The 26,711-nt window shown below is 52.3% G+C and overlaps 1 protein-coding gene and 1 long non-coding RNA gene across 7 annotated transcripts in view; both read right to left on the bottom strand.

Annotated features, from left to right (window-relative positions):
- XPNPEP2 (X-prolyl aminopeptidase 2) overlaps positions 1–21,215 on the bottom strand; it is a 39,769-nt gene extending 18,554 nt beyond the window's left edge. For 4 of the 6 annotated variants that reach the window (XM_005310905.4, XM_065556330.1, XM_024111686.3 and 1 more), the window contains exon 1: positions 10,321–10,693. In XM_005310905.4, coding sequence (XP_005310962.1) covers positions 10,321–10,369 — 49 coding nt within the window. In that variant the 5' untranslated portion in view covers positions 10,370–10,693. Of the gene's footprint in view, positions 1–8,601; positions 9,067–10,320; positions 10,694–21,044 lie in introns of those variants that run through there. The other 2 variants (XM_042853372.2, XM_042853369.2) reach the window with 2 other exon arrangements.
- Positions 1–26,711, bottom strand: part of LOC135973526 (uncharacterized) — a 309,693-nt gene that overhangs the window by 190,210 nt on the left and 92,772 nt on the right. The gene's annotated exons all lie outside the window — the stretch shown is intronic.

Here is a 26,711-nt window from a genome sequence, read left to right as displayed (position 1 = left end):
CGGAGTCCTGTGAGTTTGGAGAATCTTAGCTTGTGCTTTGTAAAATATCGTATGTTCCCAGCCCATGTGGTTGTGGAGAGAAGCCAGATATCATCGTCCGAGTGCAGCTGGAAGATTCGGAAACCAGGAGGTTTACATTTATTATTGTTTTCAGCCAATCTCATGATTTCCTAACTCCTTGTTTTTGAGTGCTTGGTTTGGTGACACTCAAACCCAGGACCTGGCCTGGCATCTGATCAGTCTCTACCACTGCCCCCTGCAGAAGAGCAGAAGCAGAGGCTGTGTTCACTCCCCTGCCCTAAAGCAGAACACGAGCTGGGTGTCCTGCGTTCAGCAAATAGCAAATTCACTGAAAAATGCATGTTTCAGGGCCCTGAACCTGTTCAAGAATTTGCATTGAATTCAGCCAGTCGTTTCAGCCCCAAAAAGAAATATTTTGAAAATGTTGACTCAGTCAGTTTCAACAATATCAATTCAAAACAATGTTTAAAATGCTTTGTTCGACCCAGTTTTCATTTAGTCAAGAAACCAGTTCTCACTGTCCCAAGGTTTTTTTTCCTGTTCAGCCACGAAACTCCCAAATCAATGATTTGCTCAGCCCAAGTGGAACAGAGCTGTGGCCTGAGCGGGGGGCAGTACCTGGGACAGAGCACACCCTTGGGCTGGGCTTCGGTGCTAGTGTGGCACCCAGCCTCACCTCGGCAGTAGATTGCTTTCTGTTGGACATGACCAAGTTAGACTCCAACTCAAGTTGCTTAAATATTTTAGCATCAGGGTGAAATGTTCAGACATTGCTGACTGTAAGTGAACTAGGTACGTGGGGTAGGTTCACACAGCGTGTGTAGGGTGTGTGTGTCTGTGTGGTACATGTGTGTATACTAGGGCTGTCAAGCAATTAAAAACATTAATCGCGATTAATCGCACGATTAAAAAAATTAATAGAATACCATTTATTTAAATATTTTTTGATGTTTTCTACATTTTCAAATATATTGATTTCAATTACAACATAAAATACAAAGTGTACAGTGCTCACTTTATATTTTTTTATTACAAATATTTGGACTCTAAACATTATAAACAAAAGAAATAGTATTTTTCAATTCACCTCATACAAGTACTGAAATCTCTTTGTCAGGAAAGTGCAAATTTCAAATGCAGAATTATGTCAAAAAAAAAAAACCTGCATTCAAAAATAAAACAATGTAAAACTAGAGCCTACAAGTCTACTCAGTCCTACTTCTTGTTCAGCTAATCGCTCAGACAAACAGGTTTGTCTACAAGTTTGTTTACATTTGCAGGAGATAATACTGCCTGCTTCTTGTTCTACAATGTCAAGTATCAGAGGGATAACCGTGTTAGTCTGGATCTGTAAAAAGCGACAAAGAGTCCTGTGGCACCTTATAGACTATCAGATGTATTGGAGTATAAATAATTTATACCTGCCTCTGGAAATTTCCACTACATGCATCTGATGAAGTGAGTATTCACCCACGAAAGCTTAGGCTCCAATATGTCTGTTAGTCTATAAGGTGCCACAGGACTCTTTGTCGCTTGTTCTACAATGTCACCTGAAAGTGAGAACAGGTGTTCTCAAGTGTTCTCATGACACTGTTGCAGCTGGCGTTGCAAGGTATTTATGTGCAGTTACACTAAAGATTCATATATCCCTTGATGCTTCAACCAACATTTCCGGGAACATACGTATATGCTGATGATGACGCATTCTGCTCGATAACGATCCAAAGCAATGTGGATCGACACATGTTTCATTATCTAAGTCAGATGCCACCAGCAGAAGGTGATTTTCTTTTTTGGTGGTTTGAGTTCTGTAGTTTCCGCATTGGAGTGTTGCTCTTTTAAGACTTCGGAAAGCATGCTCCACACCCTGTCCCGATCAGATTTTGGAAGGCACTTCAGATTCTAAAATCTTGGGTCGGGTACTGTAGCTATCTTTAGAAATCTCACATTGGTACCTGTGACGGGCTGAATCACAGAAACCCCCTTGGGAGCTGCCACCCGATGTGCAAAGACTACCCCTGCTTCTGTTTTCCCTGCCAGCTCAGGACTCCAGCACCCTGTCTTGCTGAGCCCGACACTCCAGTCTGGCTCCAGGCACAGATCCAGGGTCTGAATCACTTGTCCCAAAGCTGCAAGTTTACCTGAAAACAGCTCACAGTAGCATGCTTGACTTTAGCACTCAGATGCCCAACTCCCAATGGGGTCTAAACCCAGATAAATCCGTTTTACCCTGCATAAAGCTTATGCAGGGCAAACTCTTAAATTGTTCGCCCTCTATAACACTGATAGAGAGATATGCACAGTTGTTTGCTCCCCCAGGTATTAATACATACTCTGAGTAAATTACTAAATAAAAAGTGATTTTATTAAATACAGACAGTAGGATTTAAGTGGTTCCAAGTAGTAACAGACAGAACAAAGTAAGTCACCAAGCAAAATAAAATAAAATGCGCAAATCTATGCCTAATCAAACTGAATACAGATAATCTCACCCTCAGAGATGCTTCAGTAAGTTTTTTCTCAGACTGGACACCTTCCAGGCCTGGGCACAATTCTTTCCCCTGGTACAGCTCTTGTTGCAGCTCAGGTGATAGCTAGGGGATTCTTCATGATGGCTCCTCTCCCCTTTGTGTTCTCTCCCACCCCTTTATATATCTTTTGCATAAGGTAGGAACCCTTTGTCCCTCTGGGTTTCCACCCCCCCTCACTGGAAAAGCACCAGGTTAAAGATGGATTCCAGTTCAGGTGACATGATCACATGTCACTGCAAGACTTCATTACTCACTTGCCAGCACTCACATATACAGGAAGACTCACAGGCAAATACAGCCATCTGCAGACAATGGTCCTGGTTAATGGGAGTCATCAAGCTTCCAAACCATCATTAATGGCCCACCCTTTACATAATGACAATAGGCCCTCAGAGTTATATTTCATATTTCTAGTTTTAGATACGAGAGTGGTACATTTATACAAATAGCATGATCACACTCAGTAGATTATAAACTTTGTAATGATACCTAACAAGAGACCTTTTGCATGAAGCATATCCCAGTTACATTATATTCACTTATCATATTTTTATAAAAACATATAGACTGCACAACGTCACAGTACCTTCTTTGTGTTTTGTGAAATCTGCATTGAAAGTGTTCTTAAAACGAACAGCATGTGCTGGGTCATCATCAGGGCTGGTGCAAGGATATTTCGCGCTCTAGGCGAAACGTCCACCTTGCGCCCCCTCTCCGGCCCGGGGAGCCAGGGCCGTCCCTAGCTATTTTGGTGCCCTATGCAGCCCCCCCCCCCCTCCGCGGGGGGGACTGTGTGGGGCCCCAGGCTTCCACGGGGGCGAGGGGGGCTGTGTGGAGCCCCGCCCCAGGCCTCCACGGGAGGGGGGGCTGGTCCCAGGCCTCCGTGGGGGAGGGGGGCTGGCCACTTCCTGTGGGAAGTGGAGTGACCCGGCCCCAGCCTGCTCCGCTCCCCTGGCTCCCAGCCGCGCCGCCAGCGAGTGCGGGGGGTGGTTCCCCGCTCCCCCCAAGCCTGGGAGCCAGAATAGGGGGAGCGGAGCAGGCTGGGGCCGGGTCACTCCACTTCCCGCAGGAAGTAGCCAGCCCCCCGTCCCCCACAAAGGTCTGGGGCCAGCCCCCCCCCCGCTCCCCTCAATGGAGGCCTAGGGCCCCAGCCTGCTCTGCTCCCCTGGCTCCCAGGCTTGGGGGGAGGTGGAAGGAGGGGGAACAACCCCCCCAGCTAGGGCCGGGTCGCTTACCATGCGGTGAGTGCAGGGTCGGGCCTGGCTGCAGTCTTCAGGGGAGTGGGGGCGGGGTTGGGGCAGAGCAGGGGCAGGAAGAGGCGGGGCTGGGGCAGAGGCCATGGGGCAGGGGCGGGGAGCCCCCCTGCAGCAACTCCCCGCCCCCCCTCCGCCCGGGAAGCCCCCCCCCCGCAGCAGCTCTCAGCCCTGCGGCGCCCCCATGCGGCAGCTCTCCACCCGGGGAGCCCTCCCTGCGGCAGCTCCCAGCCCTGCGGCAGCTCCCCACCCCTCCCTCCGCCCGGGCAGCCCCCCCATGGCAACTCCCCGCCCCAGCTCACCTCTGCTTTGCCTTCTCCCCTGAGCACGCCGGCGCCGCTCCACTTCTCCCACCTCCCAGGCTTGCGGCGCCAATCAGCTGTTTGGCATGGCAAGCCTGGGAGGGGAGGAGAATTAGAGCGGGGGCGGCATGCTCAGGAGAGAAGGTGGAGCGGAGGTGAGCTGGAGCGGGGAGCAGTTTCCCTGCACACACCCCCGTTACTTGCTGCGGGCAGCCCTTCCCGCGCCCCCCTGCCCCAGCTCACCTCTAGTCCACTGCCTCCCCTGAGCGGGCTTTTTGGCGCCCCCAACCACTCGGCGCGCTAGGCAGCTGCCTAGTTCACCGAGTGGTTGCACCAGCCCTGGTCATCATCAGTGTTCCCTCTAATTTTTCCCACGATGTGCGGAATGAATTTTGTTATGTGCACCAATATGGAGGTGAGATGTGTAACACATCACCTCCATATTGGTGCACATAACAAAATTCATGTGGTGTGGGTGGTGCCAAGGGGTTTGGAGTGTGGGAGTGGGGCTCAGGGCTGGGGCAGAGTATTGAGGTGCAGGGGTGTGTGAGGGCTCCGGTTGGGGGTGTGGGCCAGGGATGAGGGGTTTGGAGTGCAGGCTACCCGGGGGCTACGGCATGGAGAGAGGACTCCCCACAGCTCTCTCTCCCCGCAGCAGCACCTGGGTTACGGGGTGCGGGGAGGAGAGGCGCCTCTCCCCCAGCTGGAAATAAGGTGTAAATTTTAACACTGAGAGTAATTAACCATTGGAACAATTCACCAAGGGTTACGGTGGAGACTCCATCACTGAACATTTTTAAACCCAGACTGTCTGTGTTTCTAAAAGCTCTGCCCTAAGGATTATTGTGGGGCAGGTCTCTGGCCTGTGCTATACAGGAGATCAGACTAGATCACACTGGTCCCTTCTGGCCTTGGAACCTATGAGTCTAAGGCTGTGTCTACACTGCCACTTTCAGCACTAAAACTTTTGTCATTCAGGGGTGTGAAAAAACACACCCCTGAGTGACAAAAGTTTTAGCGCTGAAAAGCGCCAATATAGACAGCACTTTTTCACCAGGAGCCGTGCTCCTGGCAATAAAGCTAGCACCGCTTGTTCGGGGTGGTTATTTTATCGCTGGGAGAGCTCTCCCCCGGCGATAAAGCGTGACTACACTGCCCATGTCAGAATGCGGCTGTGGCCATGCTGTAACGTGGGTAGTGTAGACACCCTAAGAAAGGAGAATAGTGTTCTTACAGATTCTAGGTTTAAGGGATTATTCTTGGAACTGAGATGTAAAATAAGGCAGGGAGCCTGCAGGGTCTGAGGAGCACCTGGGACAGCACCTGTCTACAGGTAAGAAGACAGGGCAGAGAGAAACGTATCCCATGGGATACAGAAGGGCCAAGGTTTAGATAATGATACTGCTTTTGGGGGCTGGGGGATTGGAAATGTCCCCCACATGGGGTATCCTTCCACTCCCCTTGCTGATCTTGAGGAATAGCTTGAAGATGCTCTTCCAAGGAGCACATCTCCCCAGCTGTGTTGTTGTTTCCATGTCACTGTCCAGCTGGCAATTGTGAGGCGCGAGCTCCGTGAGCCGTATGGATTTCCCAGCATTTCTGGGACGCGTAGATTTGATCCCCAGAGAGCAAGACTCAGCTTCAACAACATAAAACTGCACATCAAATAAAAACTGTGCAGTGTCTCACACTCTAAACATGAGCCAGAGAGCACCAGGATTGCAAGAGAGAGTTCCTGGAATCAGCCAGAGCATGAAGGTGTTTACAGCCGTGAGAGGGAGACTGACTGCAATCAGGGATTCTGGACTCGTTCAAGGTTTCCAATAAATACGTTTTCCTGCATCCAAAGGAACCACAAGCACCTCAGTCCCAAGAGAGGTGCCTGCACCGGAGACCAGAACCAGAGGAGTCAGAGCAAGGTGCAGAAATCTGGAGAGGTTGTGGGCGGTGCAGATGGGAAGGGGAACAGAGTAGAGTCAGGTCGTCCTCCATGTACTGGGGGAGCAGAGCGGACGGTTGTGACAATTGGGCTGTAACTTTTCCCTGCTTTGGAATTTATCATGGAAACTAGGTCATGTTAGTTTCAATGAAGAACGTTATGAACAGGTGCAAGAGAACCGCAGAGACACTGGGTTAGTCGGAACCAAACAGGCCACTTTGATGTAATCCAAGGAATGCTGAAATGATGCTAAGTAAAATCAGATGATGATGTGGAGCCAAAATTGGGATGTTGGATATTAGGCCTAATTGGTGGAGAAAATAATGAGGGGCTGGACCATTCTGCCCACCCTACCCTCTGTGGGTCCTTAAAGAAAGGAAAGATGGAATGAAGACAGAAGAGGAAGAACAGATGGAGGCTACTGGAGCAAGCTTCACCATCATAGGTGCCATCCCCTGCCCCCGTTTCCTGGGATCCTGAGCCTTGGTCATCCTACTCCTGAGAGATGTCCTGACCAGACCGAGCCAGAGGGAGGAACCTAGCTGACATCGCCACCTCTCTCAGCTCCAGCTGAATTACCAGCATCTGGGATGACAGTTTTACCACCTCTTGACACTGTCAAAAAAGGGCTATTCTGTATAAAATCACCTTTTACAGCAGCTCATGCCCACCTCAGCCAGCTTCATCTCTTTCCCCCCAAAAGACAGGCTCTCCCCTACTCACTGTGTATCGGGGGAGGGGGAGCAGAGAGGAGGCCGGGCACTCGCTGTCTATCTGTGGGCGGGTAGAGAGGAGGCCAGGCAGTCGCTGTGTACTATTTACTATGGCTAAACATAAATGTGTCCAAAGAATGCAGACCACATGTACAGACTCTATCCTGGGAAGCAGTGACCGTTACAAAGATTTCAGGGGGTGGATAATCAGTTGAACATGAGCTCCCAGTGCTACATTGTGGCCAAAAGAGCGAATGCATTCCTGGAATGCATAAACAGGGAATCTCGAGTCGGAGCAGAGAGGTTATTTTACCTCTGTGTTGGGCACTGGTGCGACCGCTGCTGGAATCCTGTGTCCAATTCTGGTGTCCACAACTCAAGAATGATGTTGATAAACTGGAGAGGAGTCAGCCAAGAGCCACAAGAACGATTAAAGGATTAGAAAACCTGCCTTATGGTGAAGGGGCTCGATCTATTTAGTTTAACAAATCGAAGGTTAAGAGGTAACTTGATCCCAGTCTATAAGTACCTCCATGGGGAAGAAAACAATCTAGCAGAGAAAGTTATACCACGATCCAGTGGCTGGAAGTTGAAGCTAGACAAATTCAGATGGGAAATAAGGCACAATTTTTTATCTGTGAGAGTAATTAACCACTGGAACAGTTTACCAAGGGTTGTGGTGGATTCTCCATCACTGACAATTTTTAAATCAGGATTGGATTTGTTTCTAAAATATCTGCTCTGAGAATTATTTTGGGGCAGTTCTCTGGCCTCTCTTATACAGGGGCAGAGGGGTCAGACTAGATCAAGGGTGGGCAAACTACGGCCCTTCAGATGTTTTAATCCGGCCCTCGAGCTCCAGCCGAGGAGCGGAGTCAGGGGCTTGCTCCATGCAGCTCCCGGAAGCAGCAGCATGTCCCTCCTCCAGCTCCTAGGTGGCCATGGCCAATGGGAGCTTCAGGGGCGGCGACTGAGGACAGGGCAGCCCATAGAGACACCTGGTTGCGCCTCTGTGTAGGAGCTGGAGGCGGGACATGCCGCTGCTTCCAGGAGCTGCTTGAGGTAAGCGCCACCTGGAGCCTGCATCCTTGACCCCCTCCTGCGCCCCAACCCCCTTCCCCAACCCTGATCCCTATCCCGCCCTCCAAACCCTTCAGTCCCAGCCTGGAGCCTACACCCCAGAGCCTGCACCCCCAGCTGGAGCTCGCACCCCAACCCCCTGCCCCAGCCCAGAGCCCTCTCCCGCACCCTGAACTCCTAATTTCTGGCCCCACCTCAAAAAAGCCCGCACCCCCAGCCAGAGCCCTCACCCACTCCCGCACCCCAACCCCCAATTTCATGAGCATTCATGGCCCTCCATACAATTTCCATATCCAGATGTGGCCCTCGGGCCAAAATGTTTGCCCACCCCTGGACTAGATGATCACAATGGACACGTCTGGCCTTGGAATCTATGAGCCTATGAGCTAGGTAGATCTGCAGCATCATGGGAGGGTGGGCAGGAACTGCGATTAATGGGGACTTGCTGACCAGCAGACCCTGCCTGGAGCTTACACCCCATGCCATGGTCCTCCTAGAGACTCTGGAACAGGGCTCCCTTCTGTTGGATGCTTGAGCCATTAAAAAACTAAGGAAATGACTGGACAAAAAACATTGTTAGTATGAGGTTAAGGTTCAGAGCGTGCCCACAGATTGGTCAAATTAGGGTACAAATCCTCACAAGAATGGTGTGATTATCAAAAACCAACCGGTAAGCAGCCAGGCTATTCAGAGCCAAGGTAACTTTACAGCGATGCAAACATATCAAAGCATGCAAATCCACAGCAAAAGAGGGCAACCCACCTTGTAGTGGTACCCCTAGGTGATCAGAAATGGAGCCAGGTTTAGCCATTCGCCACAGACCAAGATCTTCACACAAAGCTAGAATGGCCCATGCACAGGACCAACAGCTGTATTCTGCAGATTCCTGCTCAGATACACAGCTGACTCCTGGAGGCTGCCGTTCCCCACACTCTGCGGCTTACTCAGGGGCTGGTCCTGACAGAGGCTGCTCAGCACAGCACAGGATCGGATCCTGCCAACTCCACAAGCCAAGATGCTCTCTTGGCTGAGTTATCGACTGAGCCTCTGCTTCCAGAATTAGAATCGCTCTGAGCTTAGTTTACTGCTGCTGGGATTTTAATCTCTCTTGCTCTCATAATGTCAGTCACAGCAGGCCACCAGGGCACGCTCCAGATCACTTGCCATCTGCTTGTGGAGCTGCCCAGTTGGGCCACTGATCTTCCCTGCACAAGTCCAGGCTGCACTGACCAGCACTTTGGGGTTGGAAAGTCCATTGCACATGCCCACAGCTTGACCTTTAGTCAGTCTGTCATGCAGGGCCCACAGGTCAGTGCCCACAGGAGCAGGGCCAGCTTTAGGCCGATTCAGCTGATTCCGCTGAATCGGGCCCCGCACCTAAGAGGGCCCCGCACCTGTCTACCCCACCCCTGCCCCCAGCTCACTTCCCCATCCTCCCCTCCCCTGAACGCTCCACCCCCCTGCTCCTCCCCCTCCCCTGCTTCCCACGAATCAGATGTTCGCGGGAAGTCTGAAAAGAAGCAGGGGCAGGCGGGAAGCAGCAGGTAAGCTGGGGCGGGGGGGCGCAGCGCGGCCCAGTCCGGCCCCAGCCGAGCACCCCCAGCCCCGTCCCCAGCGGCCCTGGCTCGGGCCCCGGGGCACCGGCTCCGGTTCTGGCCGAGCGCGCCGGCCCGGCCCCGCGGCTCTAGCCCGGCCCCGGCCGAGCACCCCCGGCCCAAGCGGCTCTGGCTGCGGCCCGGCTCGGGCCCCAGGGCACCGGCCCCGTGGCGCCAGCCCGGCCCCTGCCCAAGCAGCTCCGGCCCCGGGGCACCGGCCCGAGCGGCGCCGGGGCTGAGCACCCCCAGCCCCAGCCCGAGCGGCTCTGGCTCCGGCCTGGCTCGGGCCCCGGGGCACTGGCCCCGGTTCCGCCCGAGCACCCCTGACCCGGCCCTGCAGCTCCGGCCCCAGCCCAAGCACCTCCAGCCCCAGTCCCGGGGCACCGTCCCCGGCCCCAGCCGAGCGCACCGGCCCGGCCCCAGACCTGGCCGAGCGACTCCGGCACGGCTCCGGCAGCGCACCCCCGAACCCGGCCCCAGCAGCTCCGGCCCAGACCCAAACCCCGCGACCACGGCCGGCCCTGCCGGAGGGACAGGCCCCCGGGGCCAACAGGAGCTGGAGTACTCCATTACAGGTCTGGGGGATGGGGGCAAGGAGCAGCAGTACTATTGCCCTTTCTAAGAAGAAAACCTCACTTGTTTTCTCTGGGATGCCGAGCAAAGAGACTTGCCTTAATTTAACCCTAAACTTCCGACTCAATCCCGAGACAGGTAAACTTCCTACTCAATCCCAGCCCAAGGCAGTGAAGGGAAAGGCTAGACATTCGATGGGGTGAGGAGGATAGATTAGATAGATAGGCAGGCTCAGGGGGAACAATGGTTTGTCCCAGGCTCAGCCCGTCTCTCCAGGCTGGTGCCATCTGAATGAAGATTCTAACCAACATACCAGAAAGGAGAAGCATCCAGGCCCATGTGGTCCAGCGAGAAGAGGGCATGTTTCCTTGGCAGTCCGGAGCCTTCTTCTGCCAGGTGGGATCAAAGAGCCCAGGTCTGAGTCTCTGTCTGACTCCCAATCCCCCTCCTGTACCCGCTAGATAGCAATTCCTTAGTCAGCAACAGGCAGGAGGCTGGCTTTCAGAATCTTTTCACTTCCTCTGTCCTCCAGTTCAGATTCTTGCCACCAGATAAAAGCAAACAGATAACACAGCAAGGGACAGGGTCCCAAAGTCCAAAGATCTGCCCAAAGGCAGCAGCAGTGACAGACAGTATCAGAGAATCCAGCCTAGGCCTGCTCCCCTGGCACACTCCTGGGTAAGGCTGGGGCTTGAAAAGGACTGGAAAAGAAGCAGCATATGGGTATGTGCCTTGCTTTGCTCCTGCCGGCTCTTTTGAGGGCCTGAAAGGAGATATGTCTGACCGAGTGTTTACGCTAGAAAGGTCAGGGATACGGGGTCTCCCTGGAAGTCTCACAGACCCAAAGATCTGGCGTAGAGGCACCCTTTGCTCTCAGCTGGCAGGAGTGGGGCGCAATCCTTCACATTCAGACGTTTAAGGTCACCAGGTTTACGAAAGCCGGCAACATTTAAGGGCTTTAAACAACCTAAGTGAAACCCCTCCCTTCTCAAGTGCTCAGCTTGCAGTTCCTTGAGAGATTATCATCCTGAGTTCCCCAACTGGCCACAGAGCCTTTTAGAAGAAAGAAACAAGGGAGACAAGACCCAAATGTATACCTTAAAGAACAAGCAGCAGACAAACAAACCCCTTTGCAGGCCCTCTTTTTGCATCATAAAAGCCACACACAAGGGCACAGAGCCAATTATTTTCCTTTGCAGCTGACCTTAGTCCAGGCCAGAGGGAGGCTGTGGGGCTCAGGTGGGACCGTGCCAGAACAGAAGTGCAGGAGACAGATGGACCTTCCTTTCCTTCCCCCAGTCTCCTGGCCTGTTTGGGGCAGAGGAGGGCAGGGCTTGGGCCCCACTCACCCCAGTGCCTACTCTTACACTTTCCCTTCAATTTTGGTACTTTTTGACAATTGCAAGTTAAACACACTATGAGCCTGACCCACTCTCACCCCTACTACTGCAGCCAGTCATTAACATGCACAGCTAGGGCTGAGGGATGTCCTCAGTGGGAGGAGTGACCAGATCCAAGGCCCCCTGGCTCTCGGCCACTTCTTGTTCTCCGGATAGTTCCTGCTGCAGGAGTCAGGTAGGCTGTGTGGGGAGCTGTCTCCTGGAACCTGCGTTTGCTGCTCCTGGTGCAGGAGCATAGTCAGTAACACCCCAGCACACCAGAGTCCTCGCTGGCTTTACTCAGATATTGTGTGAGGGCCTCCCATAGGGTCAACTCTCAGGGCTAGTGATGACCTTGGTGCGGAGGGTGTAGCTGTGACCTGGGCAGGTTATCAGCCACTTGCTGAGTGGAATTTATCCTTCTGCCTGACCTGCCTGGATGTGACTGATTGCCAGTCTTGTCGCTGTCTCTCTTCTGGCGCAGCTTCCTGGAGCACAACGCCGCCTGCGGTGCCTAGCTCGAGGAGCACGTTAGATGTTGGCACTGGGGTTTTTAATCTGTCTGACCATGAGCCTGATAAAGAATCAGGGTGTGCCAGGGCCACCCAGAGGATTCAGGGGGCCTGGGGCAAAGCAATTTCAGGGGCCCCTTCCATAAGAAAAAGTTGCAATACTATAGAATACTATATTCTCGTGGCGGCCCCTGCGGGGCCCGGGGCCTGGGGCAAATTGCCCCACTTGCCCCCCCCTCTGGGCAGCCCTGGGGTGTGCTGCAACAGCCTAACAGGGATAAGCATGGATCTGCTGAATCTAATTTCTTATCAAGCTCTTTGCTACCTTCCTCCTAGCCCATTAGTCAGGGCTTACTGTGGCTGGCGTTAACACAGCTGTCAGAACCGCTGAGGACAAACATGAACTGTGGGCCACTCCCCGTCATTCACTCCTCTGGGCTCCGCTCCTGCACTGCCTAGGAGGAAGAAAGTAACCGCCAAGGCCCAGGCCTTCCTTCAGCTGCATTGGGAAGGAGAGAGGCAGAGCTCCAGCTCCCCTGGGGCAGGGGAGGGAGAGGCAGCGAGGCATCTGGAGGAGGAGAGAATGCAACAGGAGAGTGGCAGGGGAGGCATAGGGAATGCATGGAGCAGAGAGAGCACTCAGTGGGCAGGGCCAGCCAGCCATGCTCATAGGGTGACCAGACAGCAAGTGTGAAAAATCAGGACGGGGGTGGGGGGTAATAGGATCCTATATAAGAAAAATACCCAAAAATCGGGACTGTCCCTATAAAATCGGGACATCTGGTCACCCTACATGCTCAGCAAGTCCACGATGGAGGGCCCGGCAAAGACACAGCTGAGCACAGCCACATGCCATCGGCTTCCAGCAGCTGGAACATCTCACACGCCTCCTGACAGCCCTCCCCGCCCTTCCCCCTGTTGCCAGAGCACCGCCCTCCTAGCCCTCACCCAGCGTGTTCCCCTCTCCCAGCCCTGGTCTATGGCAGGCCCAAGAGCCTGAGTCTCATAACCCATGTGCCCAGCACAGAACTAAAGCTCTTGGGAAACATGCCCAGTTTCCTCCCCTAGCCAGCCACTGGCCAGCTGCCTGTGCAGAGCACTGCTGGGGCATGCAGCACACAGAGCCGTGCAGCTGTCAGAGCGCTCCGAGGGCCCCCAGCAGTTATGGAAACATAATAACGGCTCATAAAATGACATTAGAGCAGCTTATGCAGCGAGCCAGCTCCAGGACATGGGGGAGAGTCGGCTGCTCCCATTCTCCCCTTGTAGAGCAGGGGCATTGTGAACCATATCAGCTCCCTGCTCCCAGCCGCAGTTGTGCCCTGAGGGGATCGTGCCTGGGGGCAGGCCGGGGTGCAGCAGAAAGTGCCTGCAAACCCAGCACGCATGAATTCTGGGGAGTTGCGGGGGGCTAGTCTGCTGGTCACAGGGGGTTACCGGGCCCCTCTGCCTGTGTCTGTTCCAGCCCCAGCTTCCCAACCTGGCTCTGCAGCTCAAGCTTTGAGACTCATGCTGTGAGCTTTGAAGGTCTGTGGTTCAGTCACCGGTGTAAGGCCAGGAGGGTGGTCGTCACATACCCACACAGCCATCTTCCCACTGAGCTCCAGCAGGCGTCTCAGCTCCTATCCTGTTGCTGCTGAGGGGTTGTTGGCATGGCACCTGTCTCTGCCAGCTGGGGTCTATGCTCTCATTAGCCCAGGGAGCCGTGGCGAGGCGTTGCAGTTGCCCTGGAGTACGCTGTGCCCCCCTCACCTCTTCACCTCCTGAAATCCCTGCACGTCACCAACCTCAGTATCCAGGAGGTGATCGCAGCACCCTCGTGCTGGAGCCGGACCTGCTGGCACAGCCCTGCCTCCTGTGGCGACCAGCGAGACAGCAAACGAGCTGGCAGCACAGCCAGGGATGCTCCTGTCATGCTCCAGCCCCACTTTGGGAAGCCATGTGCGTGCTGGTCAGTTAGCCTGGGGTAGTACCCGGAACAAGCACTAGCATCAGTCACCTGAGCCCAGCGGGAGGGGTCCACTGAACCACTGAAGAGCCTCTAGGGCGTGATAGTGGTGTACGGCGTCCACTGAAATCAGTCTCTCCTTATGCAGCTCAGTGCATGGGTACATCCTTGTGTGTGCCAAAGCCCTGAGCACACTGGCTAATCCCATCCTCTCGTCTCCCTTCCATTCCTGGGTCATGGGCACTAGTGTAACTAGCGGGGTGCAGGGGAAGCAGCCGCTTCCCCCGCCTTTCCAAAAGCGGCCGGAGGAGCGAGTGGGGGGTGCAGGCTGGCGGCCCGGCAGCTGCGGCCGGGACAGAGGAGCGAGGGGGGCGGGAGGCCCAGGCTGGCGGCCCACAGCACGGCCTGGCAGCCGCGGCCGGGCCAGAGGAGCGAGGGGGCGCCCAGGCTGGCGGCCCGCAGGGCACGGCCGGAGGAGCGAGAGGGGGGGCCACGGGGGTGGCACAGCAGGGCCAGAGGAGCCATGGAGGGGGATAGTCGGTGCGGCCGGAGGAGGAGCCAAGGGAGCGTGGCCAGAGGAGGAGCCAAGAGGGGGCGCCTTTTTTATCTTTGCTCCCCCTCCTCTTAAAAGCTGGCTACGCCACTGGTCATGGGTGACTGTCCCAGAGCCCTGGCAATGGCCAGGAGCCCACCCTCACCCCGGGCACCTCACCAAGTCTGCAGAAGCCTTACATACTGCCCTCGCTAGTTACGCAGCTGCGCTGGGCCTACCTTGTCTGGGATGCACACTTGAGAAGCTTGGTGAGAGATCAACAGCACATGCCCAAAGCGCAACGCTAACAGGGTCACAGCTTGGTCAATCTAACCCACTTCCCCTCACAGCAATGAGAGCCTCCACGCCTCAATGAAGACATGCAAGTCACACCCCGTTTTGGCCCTTCCCCATGGGAAATCCATGCTCAATGGCAGTTAGCACCCTTTGGCTCAGATTTTGTTACCAGGAGACACATACAGCTGTGCACATAGACACACACTCAGCATGCACACAAAGTTGAACAAACACACACACAAGTACTTATGCACACACACGCATGCACACACATAGCTACACACACAAAAACACAAACTGATGTACACCCCCCAGAACTGTACACACACAGCATGCATACAAAGCTGCATGCACACACACCTGCGTGTACATGCACATACACAGAGCTACACACACACACACAGATACACAGAAGGATACAGACCCTCTCCCCTTATAAATAATCCCTGTTGTGAAGGCTCAGTTATTGCCAGGAAGCAGGGCCTTCAGCAGAGCCAGTCTCCAGGCCACCTAACAAACGCAGCTGGCATGCAGCAGGTAGGGTGGCCAGGTGCCCGGTTTTCCACCAGAACACCCAGTCGAAAAGGGACCCTGGTGGCTCCGGTCAGCATTGCTGACTGAGCCGTTAAAAGTCCGGTCAGCGGTGCAGCAGGGCTAAGGCAGTCTCCCTGCCTGCCGTGGCTCCGTGCGGCTCCAGAAGCAGCAGCATGTCCCCACTCTGGCTCCTACACCTAGGGACAGCCAGAGGGTTCTGCATGCTGCCCCTGCCCCAAACGCCGCTGTGCAGCTCCCATTGGCCAGGAACCACAGCCAATGGGAGATGCGCGGGGCAACGCACAGAGCCAACTGGCTGTGCCACTGCGTAGGAGCCAGAGGGGGTAGCCGCCTGTAGCCTGAACCCCCTCCTGTGCCCCAACCCCCTGCCCCAGCTCTGATCCCCCTCCCACCCTCTGAACCCCTCGATCCCAGTCCAGGGCACCCTCCTGTACACCAAACCCCTCATCCCCAGCCCCACCTCACAGCCTGCACCCCCAGCCAGAGCCCTCACCCTATCCCTGCACCCCAACACTCTGCCCCAGCCCTGATACATTTCCTGCCCTTCAAACCCCTCGGTACCAGCCTGGAGCACCCTCCTGCACCCCAAACCCCTCATCCCCAGCCCCATCCCAGAGCCTGCACTCCCAACCAGAACCCTCATCCCCACTGTGCCTCAACACCCTGCCCCAGCCCATAGCCCCCTCCTGCACCCCAAACCCTTCATTTCTGGCCCCACCCTGGAACCCATACCCCCAGCCCGAAGCCCATACCTCCTCCCATACCCCAACCCCCTGCCCCAGCCCGGAGCTGCCTCCCGCACCCTGAGCTCCTCATTTCTGGACCTACCCTGGAGCCTGCACCCCCCAGCCAGAGGCCTCACCCCCTCCCATGCCCAACCCCCTGAGCCAACCAGCCCAGTGAAAATGAGTGAGTGAGTGAGCACGGGGAGAGCAAGCAACAGAGGGAGGGGGGATGGAGTGAGCAGGGGGCTGGGCCTCAGAGGAGGTGTTTGGTTTTGTGCGAGTAGAAAGTTGGCAACCCCAGCAGCAGGCTGCCTGATTGGCTACGCTGCTGGCCTGGCTGGAGCAGTCAGCAGACCAGCTCTTAAGCCCAGCAACAGTAGCAGGTCAGTGGCTGCTCAAAGCATTCACCCATGGCTGCGATAGCTCCTGCTCCTTGCCCCCCCTCTGCTTCTGCCTTGACCCCAGCCTACGCCCGCCTTAGCTCACTTACCCAATCCTGATCCTCAGCTCCGACTCCTTTGGCGCTGACTCTCAGCTCTGATTCCTGGCTACAAACTCCTGCTCTAACCACTGGGCCTATCTTCTGCTCCAGCCACGAGGCACGACCACCCACTTCCTGGTCATTGACAGCTTTCAATAGAGGAGGTTTTGGATAAATTGATAAATTAAGCAGTAATTCGTCACCTGGACCAATACTCACCCAAGAGTTAAAGGAACTCAAATATGAACTGCAGAACTAGTAACTATGGCATGTAACCTATCACTTCATCAGCCTCGGTACCAGATGACTGGAAGATAGCTAAGGTAATGCCAATTTTTAAAAAAGGCTCCTGGCAATTACAGACCTAACTTCAGTACCAGGCTGTCACGGAGTCCCCGGGCGATGCTCTGGAGCTGCTCCCCACAAAGCCAGTCAGGACTTTGGGGAGCCTCCTCTCCCATGGAGCAGACTGTCTTCAGGGCAAGAAGCTCACACGGCTTCACCTCCTGGGTCGCTCCTGGTAACATTCAGCATATGCCCCTCCGTGCGCTTCCCACAGCAAGTCCGCCCAGGCAGGGTCCTGGGGAAGCCAGAGGTCCTGCACGCACCCACACTTCGCAGTCAGATGTGACTCTCAGCCAGCCAGTAAAACAGAGGTTTATTAGATGACAGTATCACGGTCTAAAACAGAGCTTGTCAGTCCAGCGAACAGGACCCTTCCGCCGGGTCCATTCTGGGGTCCCGCGAGTGAGACACCCCCGTCTGCCCTCACTCCGTCCTTGTCCCCAGCCAGCTCCAAACTGAAAACCCCCTCCAGCCCCTCCTTTCTGGCCTTTGTCTCTTTCCCGGGACAGGAGGTCACCTGATCTCTTTGTTCACCTTTAGGTATTTCCTTGCAGGGGGGAAGGGCCCTGACCATTTGTTGCTAGGAGATAGAGTGTCAGTGATTTATGCACACTGGCCTTTATCCCACCTCCTAGAGACTGGGTAGGGGAAACTGAGACACCCACACAGTATTCAGAGGAAACATTAAGAACAGTCCCACTTCGTCACACAGGGAAATTGGTTGAACTAATAAAGAACAGAATTATCAGACACACATTTTAACACGCTATGTTGAGGAAGAGTCTACATTACTTTTGTAAAGGGAAATCATGCCTCAGCAATCTATTAGAATTCTTTGAGGGTATCAATAAACATGTGGACAAGGAAGATCCAGTGGATATGGTGTATTTGGAATTTTAGAAACCCTTTGACAAAGACCTTCACCAAAGGTTTAAAACCAAAGTAAGCTGTCATGGGACAAGAGCTTCTCATGGATCAGTAACTGGTTAAAAGATAGGAAACAAAGGGTAGGAATAAATGCTCAGTTTTCAGAATGGACAGAAGTAAATAGTGATGTTCCCCAAGGATCTGTACTGGGACCTGGGCTGTTCAACATATTCATAAATGATCTGGAAAAAGGAGTAAACAGTGAGGTGGCAAAGTTTGCTGGTGATACAAAATTACTAGGGCGGTCAAGCAATTAAAAAAATTAATTGCGATTAATCGTGCTGTTAAACAATAATAGAATACCATTTATTTAAATATTTTTGGACGTTTTCTACATTTTCAAATATATTGATTTCAATTACAACACAGAATACAAAGTGTACAGTGCTCACTTTATTTTTTATTACAAATATTTGCCTATAAAAAACAAAATAAATAGTATTTTTCAATTCACCTAATACAAGCACTGTAGTGCAATCTCTTTGTCATGAAAGTTGAACTTATAAATGTAGAATTCTGTACAAAAAAGCCCTGCATTCAAAAATAAAACAATGTAAAACTTCAGAGCCTACAATTCCAATCAGTCCTACTTGTTCAGCCAATCGCTCAGACAAACAGATTTGTTTACATTTGCAGAAAATAATGCTGCCTGCTTCTTGTTTACAATGCCACCTGAAAGTGACAACAGGCATTTGCATGGCACTGTTGTAGCTAGTGTCGCAAGATGCCAGATGCACTAAAGATTCATATGTCCCTTCACATTTCAACCACCATTCCAGAGGACATGCGTCCATGCTGATGACGGGTTCCACTTGATAACCATCCAAAGCAGTGTAAACCAATGCATGTTCATTTTCATCATCATGAGTCAGATGCCACCAGCAGAAGGTTGATTTTCTTTTTTGGTGGTTTAGGTTCTGTAGTTTCTGCATCAGAGTGTTGCTCTTTTAAGACTTCTGAAAGCATGCTCCACACCTCATCCCTCTCAGATTTTGGAAGGCATTTTTCAGATTCTTAAACCTTGGGTTAAGTGCTGTAGCTATCTTTAGAAATTTCACATTTGTATCTTCTTTGCATTTTGTCAAATTTGCATCCGAAACTGCTATAACAAGAAATATATGGCAGAATGCGGGTAAAACAGAGCAGGAGACATACAATTCTCCCCCAAGAAGTTCAGTCCCAAATCTAATTAACGCATTATCTTTTGAACAAGCATCATCAGCATGGATGCATGTCCTCTGGAATGATGGCCAAAGCATGAAGAGGCATATGAATCTTTAGCTCATCTGGCACATAAATATCTTGCAACGCCAGCTACAACAGTGCCATGTGAATGCTTGTTCTTACTTTCAGGTGACATTGTAATTAAGAAGTGGGCAGCATTATTTCCCATAAATGTAAACAAACTTATTTCTCTTAGCGATTGGCTGAACAAGAAGTAGGACTGAGTGGACTTGAAGGCTCTGAAGTTTTACATTGTTTTGTTTTTGAGTGCAGTTATGTAACAAAAAACATTTGTAAGTTGCACTTTCATGATAAAGAGATTACACTACAGTACTTGTATGAAGTGAATTGAAAAATACTATTTCGTTTGTCATTTTTACAGTGCAAATATTTGTAATTAAAAATAATATAAAGTAAGCACTGTACACTTTGTATTCTGTATTGTAATTGAAATAGATATATTTGAAAATGTAGAAAAACATCCAAAATATTTAGTAAATTTCAGTTGGTATTCTATTGTTTAACAGTGCAATTAATCACAATTAATTTTTTTGAGTTAATCACATGAGTTAACTGCGATTAATCGACAGCCCTAAAAATTACTCAAGATAGTTAAATCCAAAGCAGACTGCGAAGAGTTACAAAGGGATCTCACAAAATTGGGTGATTAGGCAACAAAATGACAGATGAAATTCAGTGTTGATAAATGAAAAGTAATGCACATTGGAAAACATAATCCCAATTATACATACAAAATGATGGGGTCTAAATTAGCTGTTACCACTCAGGAAAGAGATCTTGGAGTCATTGTGGATAGTTCTCTACAAATATCCGCTCAATATGCAGCGGCATTAAAAAAGCTAATAGAATGTTAGGAACCATTAGGAAAGGGATAGATAATAAGAAAATATTAATGCCATATAAAATATAAATCCATGTGACGCCCACACCTGGAATACTGCGTGCAGTTCTGGTCGCCCCATCTCAAAAAAGATATGTTAGAATTGGGAAAAATACAGAGAAGGGCAACAAAAATGATCAGGGGTATGGAACAGCTGCCATAGGAGGAGAGATTAAAAAGACTGGGACTGTTCATCTTAGAAAAGAGATGAGTAAGGGGGAAATGACAGAGGTCTATAAAATCATGAACGGTGTGGAGAAAGTGAATAAGGAAGTGTTATTTACACCTTCACATAACACAAGAACCAGGGATCATCCAATGAGATTAACAGTCAGCAAGTTTAAAACAAACAAAAGGAAGTATTTCTTCACGCAACGCACAGTCACCCTGAGGAACTCATTGCCAGGGGATGTTGTGAAGGCCAAAAGTATAACTGGGTTCAAAAGAGAATTAGATAAGTTCCTGGAGGATAGGTCCATAAATTATTATTGCCTGGGACGCATCCCTGTGCTCTGGGTGCCCATAAACCTCTGACTACTAGAAGCTGGAACTGGACAACAGGAGATGGATCACTAAATAATTGCCTTGTTCTGTCCATTCCCTCTGAAGCATCTGGCAGAAGACAGGACACTGGGCTAGATGGACCAATGGTCTGACCCAGTGTGGCCATTCATCAGTTATGTTCTCATGAGTTTGCATGTAACAATGAAATCTATGCCTCGATCCTGCACAGCCCATTCTTTACAAAGTATGGCTTTCACAGCCACTTCCTCCCAGACTTGCCTGTAGGATCCCCAGTACCAGCCACTGCAGATTTAGTCTCCCACCTACTCTGGGTGCACTAAGCGCAAGAAACACCTGCAGTCTGCAAAAGATGCCTATAAACACCATGCAGACCAAGACCGTCAGGCTGCTCCCAGTCTGGCCATAGGGACAAGGTGCAGCTCTCTGCTCAGAATCTTAAATTAAGCGGCTCATCCACTAAACTAGACGACCAATACCTGGATTACAGAACAGGTAAACCCCGTGTTTACTGCTGCCCGAATCCTTGAAGATCCACCTTGCATTTCACACCTCATTCTTAAAGCCCTACACTGAGAACCCCCAAACCTCTCCAACCTACCACTGACACCCATAATAGTCCGTGGACAGGTGGAGCACTTTGTCCACCGAATCCTTGATTCTCAGCGGGTCAAGGCAGGCTCCAGTACCTGGTGGACTTGGAAGGCAACAATCCGGACGAGTGATCTTAGGAACAGCTAGAGAACATCCATGCTCCAGGCTTACTGTGAGAGTTCCATTGAAAGTGCCTTGAGAAATCAGACCCTGAGGTCCCAAGGAGGTGCCCGTGCGGGGAGTGCTGTCAGGAATCAGGTCTGTAGCAGAGCCAGTCACCAGGCAAGCTAACAAACGCAGCCAGCCAGTAGTAGTAGGCTGTCTGATTGGCTACGCTGCTTGATTGGCTGGAGGAATCAGCAGACCGGCTCTTAAGCCCACCACCAGCAGCAGTTCAGCAGCTGCTCAAAGCATTTGCCCATGGCTTTGATAAGCCCTACTCCCACCTTGTTCCAGCCCTGCTCCTGCCTAAGCCTTACCCCCGTCTTGCCTCACACCAGGTAACCCGGTCCTCACCTCAGCTCTGATTCCTGACTTCTGGCTCCTGCTCTAACCACTAGGCATGACCACCCATGTCACGATCACTAACAAACACTGCATGTCCCTGCTGGGAGGTGAGCTGTATAGTGTAGGGCTATACTGCAGCACTGGTCCTTTCTATGAGATTCTGCCATCCTCTGTTATGTGAGAAGCCCACCACATGGTGATGCTGCAGGCACTGCATGTCAGAGCTCCTGAGTCTCCGAACAAACACAGCGCTCATTTATTTGCAGGACTCGCTCTCCCCATGGTATGTCGAACCTGGCCAAACCACGAGAGCGGAGGCCCAACAGGCAAACATTACCACAACACTATAAACCAGTGGCTTACACAGGAGCCAGGGAAGGGGTGGAGCTGTCCATGGAGAATGCAAATGCAGCCCCAGCCACGTCCACAGCCACAGCCACATTGCGGGGGAGAAAAATGTGCAGGCATTAGAAATGCTCCTATCCCAGTGCACCCCCCAGCCTCTGCCTGAGACCAGCGGGTGGGGGGAGTTATGGGTTGGTTATTCAGTTATTGGTTGGCTTCTTCTGCAGCCTCAGCTTGCTGCTGGAGAGAGGATATTGGAGCAGAGGGCTCCTGCTCAGGGCTAGTCTGAGCATGCTCCTGTGTTACAGAGGCTCTGATTCTGAGCTGTGCTTTTATGGTGGTGGTGGTGGTGGCGGGTGGCGGCGGCGGTGGGCTGGGGAGGGGAGGGGAGAGAATGTCTTTTAGCCAGCTTTGCACCTTGTGTGTAAGCTAGAACAGTTCCAAGAGCTGCTCTTACTTATAACAACTTTGAACGGCATCTATGGGCTACTCTGCTGGACCAGAGTAACCAGAGGGCGGAGACTTCATGTCATGCTGCCTCATGTCCTGCCCAGAACCCCTCACACCTCTGCACTGGGTCCCAGAGCCTGGGCTCCAGGTCAAGCCACAATGTCTACACAGCAATTTTACAGGCCCCGCAAGCATGAGTCAGCTGTCACAGGTCAGCCACAGGTGTTTAATTGCAGTGTAGACATGCCCTATGGCTCAGTGTTGCCTGGGAAGCCCCTCTATGTTCATTGGTGGATGGGGTAGTCAGGATATGTACATCCTCTTTTCAGAATCACATCTTCTAGGATAAACTTCTGATTTCTTTGCCTGTTCAGTGAGGTCCATTTGCCCACTCTTTGCAATGCCTGGTTTAGCACCTGATGCTGAAATATGCTTTGGGAATCAATTGCTTCCTTGCCATAGTTGGGGGATGTCTGCTCCCAGAGGTAGGCGCTGCCAAAGGAAGCATTGTTCTATGGACACCCGGCTACCTCAGGAGTGGAAAATTACTGTCAGGCAGGCTGCTAAAAGGGCAAACAGTCCCAGTGAAAAACGCTATTGAATGTGCTGCTAGGTAGGAAAAGCAGCTCCGAAGGGGCTGGATAAAACACCATTCCTCCTGCTGTCTGTGCTCTGAAATCATGCCTTCCAACACTGTGCTTGGCTACTGCTGATAGCTGATTCCAGCTGCAGCCAGCGCAGCATGACATCCTCTTTAAGTGGCTGTTGTACCAGAGTTTGCCTTCAAATATTTTTCATCACATCAGAAATGAGCAGCAGAAATTGGCCTTTTGCTGGTAGTTTGATGTTCAGAGCAATGACAGGAGGGGAAACAGCTGCCAAAAGTGCAAGCTCACAACTCCACGGCGACTCAGCAAGTTCTTTAATACTCGCCTTGGTTTCCTTCATAAATGTTCTCCAGGCATTAAAGAACAATCTGCAGGGCAGAGCCTGCCCCACAACTGCAGAGTGTTACAATAAATAGCTTCCCCATAGGGGACGCTGTAGTATGATTAGGTCTAGGCGCATAGGCTGTGTTTGCGCTTTTGGTGGCATATAGGAGGGTACACAAATTGCACACACACACACCAGCGTGGGTATAAATACCAGTGTAGTCAGTGAGGCACAGCTTAGATGAGTAAAGACCATGGGCATTGGGAGGGCATGGGGGACATTGCGCTGTCAAACTGCAAGCCTTGGGCAGGCACAGAATTTGCCCCCCCCCCCCCCCAATGTGGCCCCATTGGCCTGACTGGAGCTGTCCCCTGTCCAAATATAGAAGTCAAACTCCACCTATGGTAAAGACCATACACTAGATACACCAGAATCTGGGGGAACGGGGGGAAGGGGACAGGGCCGGCTTTAGGAAGTGTGGGGCCCGATTCAAATAGTTTTGACGGGGCCCCGGCAGGGTTGACTTAAAAAAACAAAAACAAAAAAAACATAAAAAAACCACATGGGGCTTGTACTCACTGGGCCGCGCTCCTAGTCTTTGGCGGCGGGTCCTTCACTCGCTACGGGTCTTCGGTGGCACTGAAGGACCTGCCGCCAAAGACACAGAGCGCCGTCAGGTGAGTACAAATTAAAAAGGCGCCTCTAGCCAGGGAAGGGATTCTCTGCCACTTGCCCCCCACTCTGGGCGGCCCTGCCACTCGGTGCGGGGCCCTCTTAGGCGCGGGGCCTGATTCGGGGGAATTGGTGGAATTGGCCTAAAGCCGGCCCTGGAAGGGGATGTACCTTACATGTTCTCTACACACCCAAGCAGTGCCTCCTCCATCTACACTGCTATTTTTATGGGGAAGCAGCAGTGAAAGGGTCAGGCAGTAGCAAAAGGCTTTGACCAGGGGGAGGAAGGGGGCAGGGAAAGGCTCTGTCAGCTCCTTGCTGTCAGAGCCTTTCCCTGCTGCCTCCCCCTGCCAGAGCCTTTCACTGATGTATGCTCTGCAGGGTGGATGCAGCCTGCTTTTCATTGTGGTGCGTAGCTACATGTACCCTACATGCTGCTGCTGTGTGGACAAGTCATTAGATAGCCCTGCTTTCGGGGAAGTGCTTGAGAGAAGGCAGTACATGTGGAGGAAGGCAGAGACTGAAGGTTACACTGTGCTGGTGTTCTCTTTTTATGCTCTCACACAGAATGTGGTGTTAGAAGTGAGTTGGCTCCTGCAGGTACATAAAACCAGAAACTTCATGTTGGAAATACTGAGGGGGAAAAGAGAAAAAACAAACAAAAACAAAGAGCAACCACTAATCCTGGCAGCATACCAGGTTCCTGTCCCTGAACAGATGGACAGGAAAAGGGGATGTGTTTAGCAATGGGAAAACTATAACATTGAAACAGGGCTGGATAGAAAGGGGAAAAAAATAAGAGCAGCCATCTACTAGTTGTAATGGGTGAAGCCTGCCAACTGCTCCAGCAGCATCTGGATACACCAGCAGCAGACTGGGGAGGACCCATGTAAAATCCTATAAGTGCTTCAAAAGCATTTTAACCTACAAAATGTATCAGATATGAAAGGGATCTTTTCAACCAGTGTAATCCAGAACCTGGGGAGACAATAGGTCAGTCTATTGCCAAACTGCGCAAAAGGGCTGACTCATGCAATTATCAAATCTTAAGAGCTGACAGATTAGTTAGGGTTACCATTCGTCCGGATTTACCCGGACATGTCCTCCTTTTTTGTTCTAAAAATAGCGTCCGGGGGGAATTTGTAAAGCACTCAAAATGTCCGGGATTTCCCCCCTCCCCTGGCAGAGCAGAGCGAGCAGCTGGGAGGGCTACAGGAAAGTCCCGGGTTGGACTCCCGAGCAGCTGTAGAGGAGCCGGATCCGCCCTGCATTCTGAGCAGGCAGCTCTCCCCTGCAGCCCGGTCCAGCAGCACTGTGCAGGGCCAGGGACCGGGTTTTGTTGTGCTGGGGAGCGCAGCCATGTGTCCGGCTCGGCTCGCACAGAGCCCAACACCCTGTTCTGAGCAGCAGGGTAAGGGGGTCAGGGGGTCGGAGAAGGGGCAGGGAGGTTCTGGAGGGGGCAGTCAAGAAACGGGGGGGGGCTTTTTGGGTGGAGTGGAGAAAGTTTTGGGCAGTCAGGGTACAGGTAGGGGGTAGGGTCCTGGGGGGCAGTTGGGGGGGGTCTTAGGAGGGGGCAGTTAGGGGACAAGGAACAGGGAGTCTTAGGTAGGGGTGGGGTTCTGGAGGACAGTTAGGAGCAGGGGTCCCAGGAGGGGGCAGTCAGGGGACAAGGAGCGGGGGGGTGGGGGGCTGGGAGTTCTGGGGGGGGAGCTGTCAGGGGGCAGGAGTGGGGAGAGGGATCGGAGCAGTCAGGGGACAGGGAGCAGAGGGGTTTAGATGGGTTGCGAGTTCTGGGGGGGGCTGTCAGGGGGCAGGAGTGCGGAGAGGGATCGGAGCAGTCAGGGGACGGGAGCAGAGGGGTTTAGATGGGTTGGGAGTTCTGGGGGGGGGCTGTCAGGGGGCAGGAGTGCGGAGAGGGATCGGAGCAGTCAGGGGACAGGGAGCAGAGGGGTTTAGATGGGTTGCGAGTTCTGGGGGGGGGGCTGTCAGGGGGTGGGGAGTGGTTGGATGGGGCGTGGGAGTCCCAGGGGTCTGTCTGGGGGTGGGGGTGTGGATAAGGGTTGGGGCAGTCAGGGGACAAGAGGCAGGGAGGCTTAGATAGGGAGTGGAGTCCTGGGGGGCAGTTAGGGGCAGGGGTCCCAGGAGGGGGCAGTCAGGGGACAAGGAACGGGGGGAGGGTTGGGGGTTCTGGGGGGGCGGGAAGTGGGAGGGGCAGGGGCGGGGCTCCTCCCGTCCTCTTTTTTGCTTGCTGAAATATGGTAACCCTAGATTAGTAATAGGGACAAAAGATACAGGAGCTCAAATAAGAATGTTCAGAGAGCCCACACCAACTGTACCAACAGCTACAGACACAAACAAAACTGGTGAACAAGCTCACATGTGGCACTAACACCGAGATAATTCACCAATAGCCAGGGCTGGCTCTAGGTTTTTTGCTGCCCCAAGCAAAAAGAAAAAAAAAACCTCCGGGAGTGCAACTACGGAAGCAAAAAAAAAAAAAAAGGTGTCCAGAATGCCGCCCCTGAAATTGTGCCGCCCCAAGCATGTGCTTGGTTTACTGGTGCCTAGAGCTGGCCCTGCCAATAGCATAGGGGAAGCATGAAAATTCAGAGAAAATACATCCAAAATTGTGCAAAAGCAAATGTACAAATACAAAGCGGAGAAGAGAAATGAATTGCAACAGAAAACCTGTGGATACAGTGGAGAAAAACATGATAATGCAAAATGCTCTACATGTGAGGTCACAACGGCGTGCACAGGTATGACGTTATTAATATGATCTGTGACCATATAGATCATTGTTGCAACCAAGGTCCTATAGTGGCACCAAAACTTGTACAAAAGAGGTCACGTAA

This window comes from Chrysemys picta, chromosome 9 (assembly GCF_011386835.1).
Source record: "Chrysemys picta bellii isolate R12L10 chromosome 9, ASM1138683v2, whole genome shotgun sequence".
Classification (NCBI taxonomy): domain Eukaryota; kingdom Metazoa; phylum Chordata; order Testudines; family Emydidae; genus Chrysemys; species Chrysemys picta.
The sequence above is the reverse complement of the archived record's forward strand: the minus strand, read 5'-3'. Positions and strand labels throughout refer to the sequence as shown.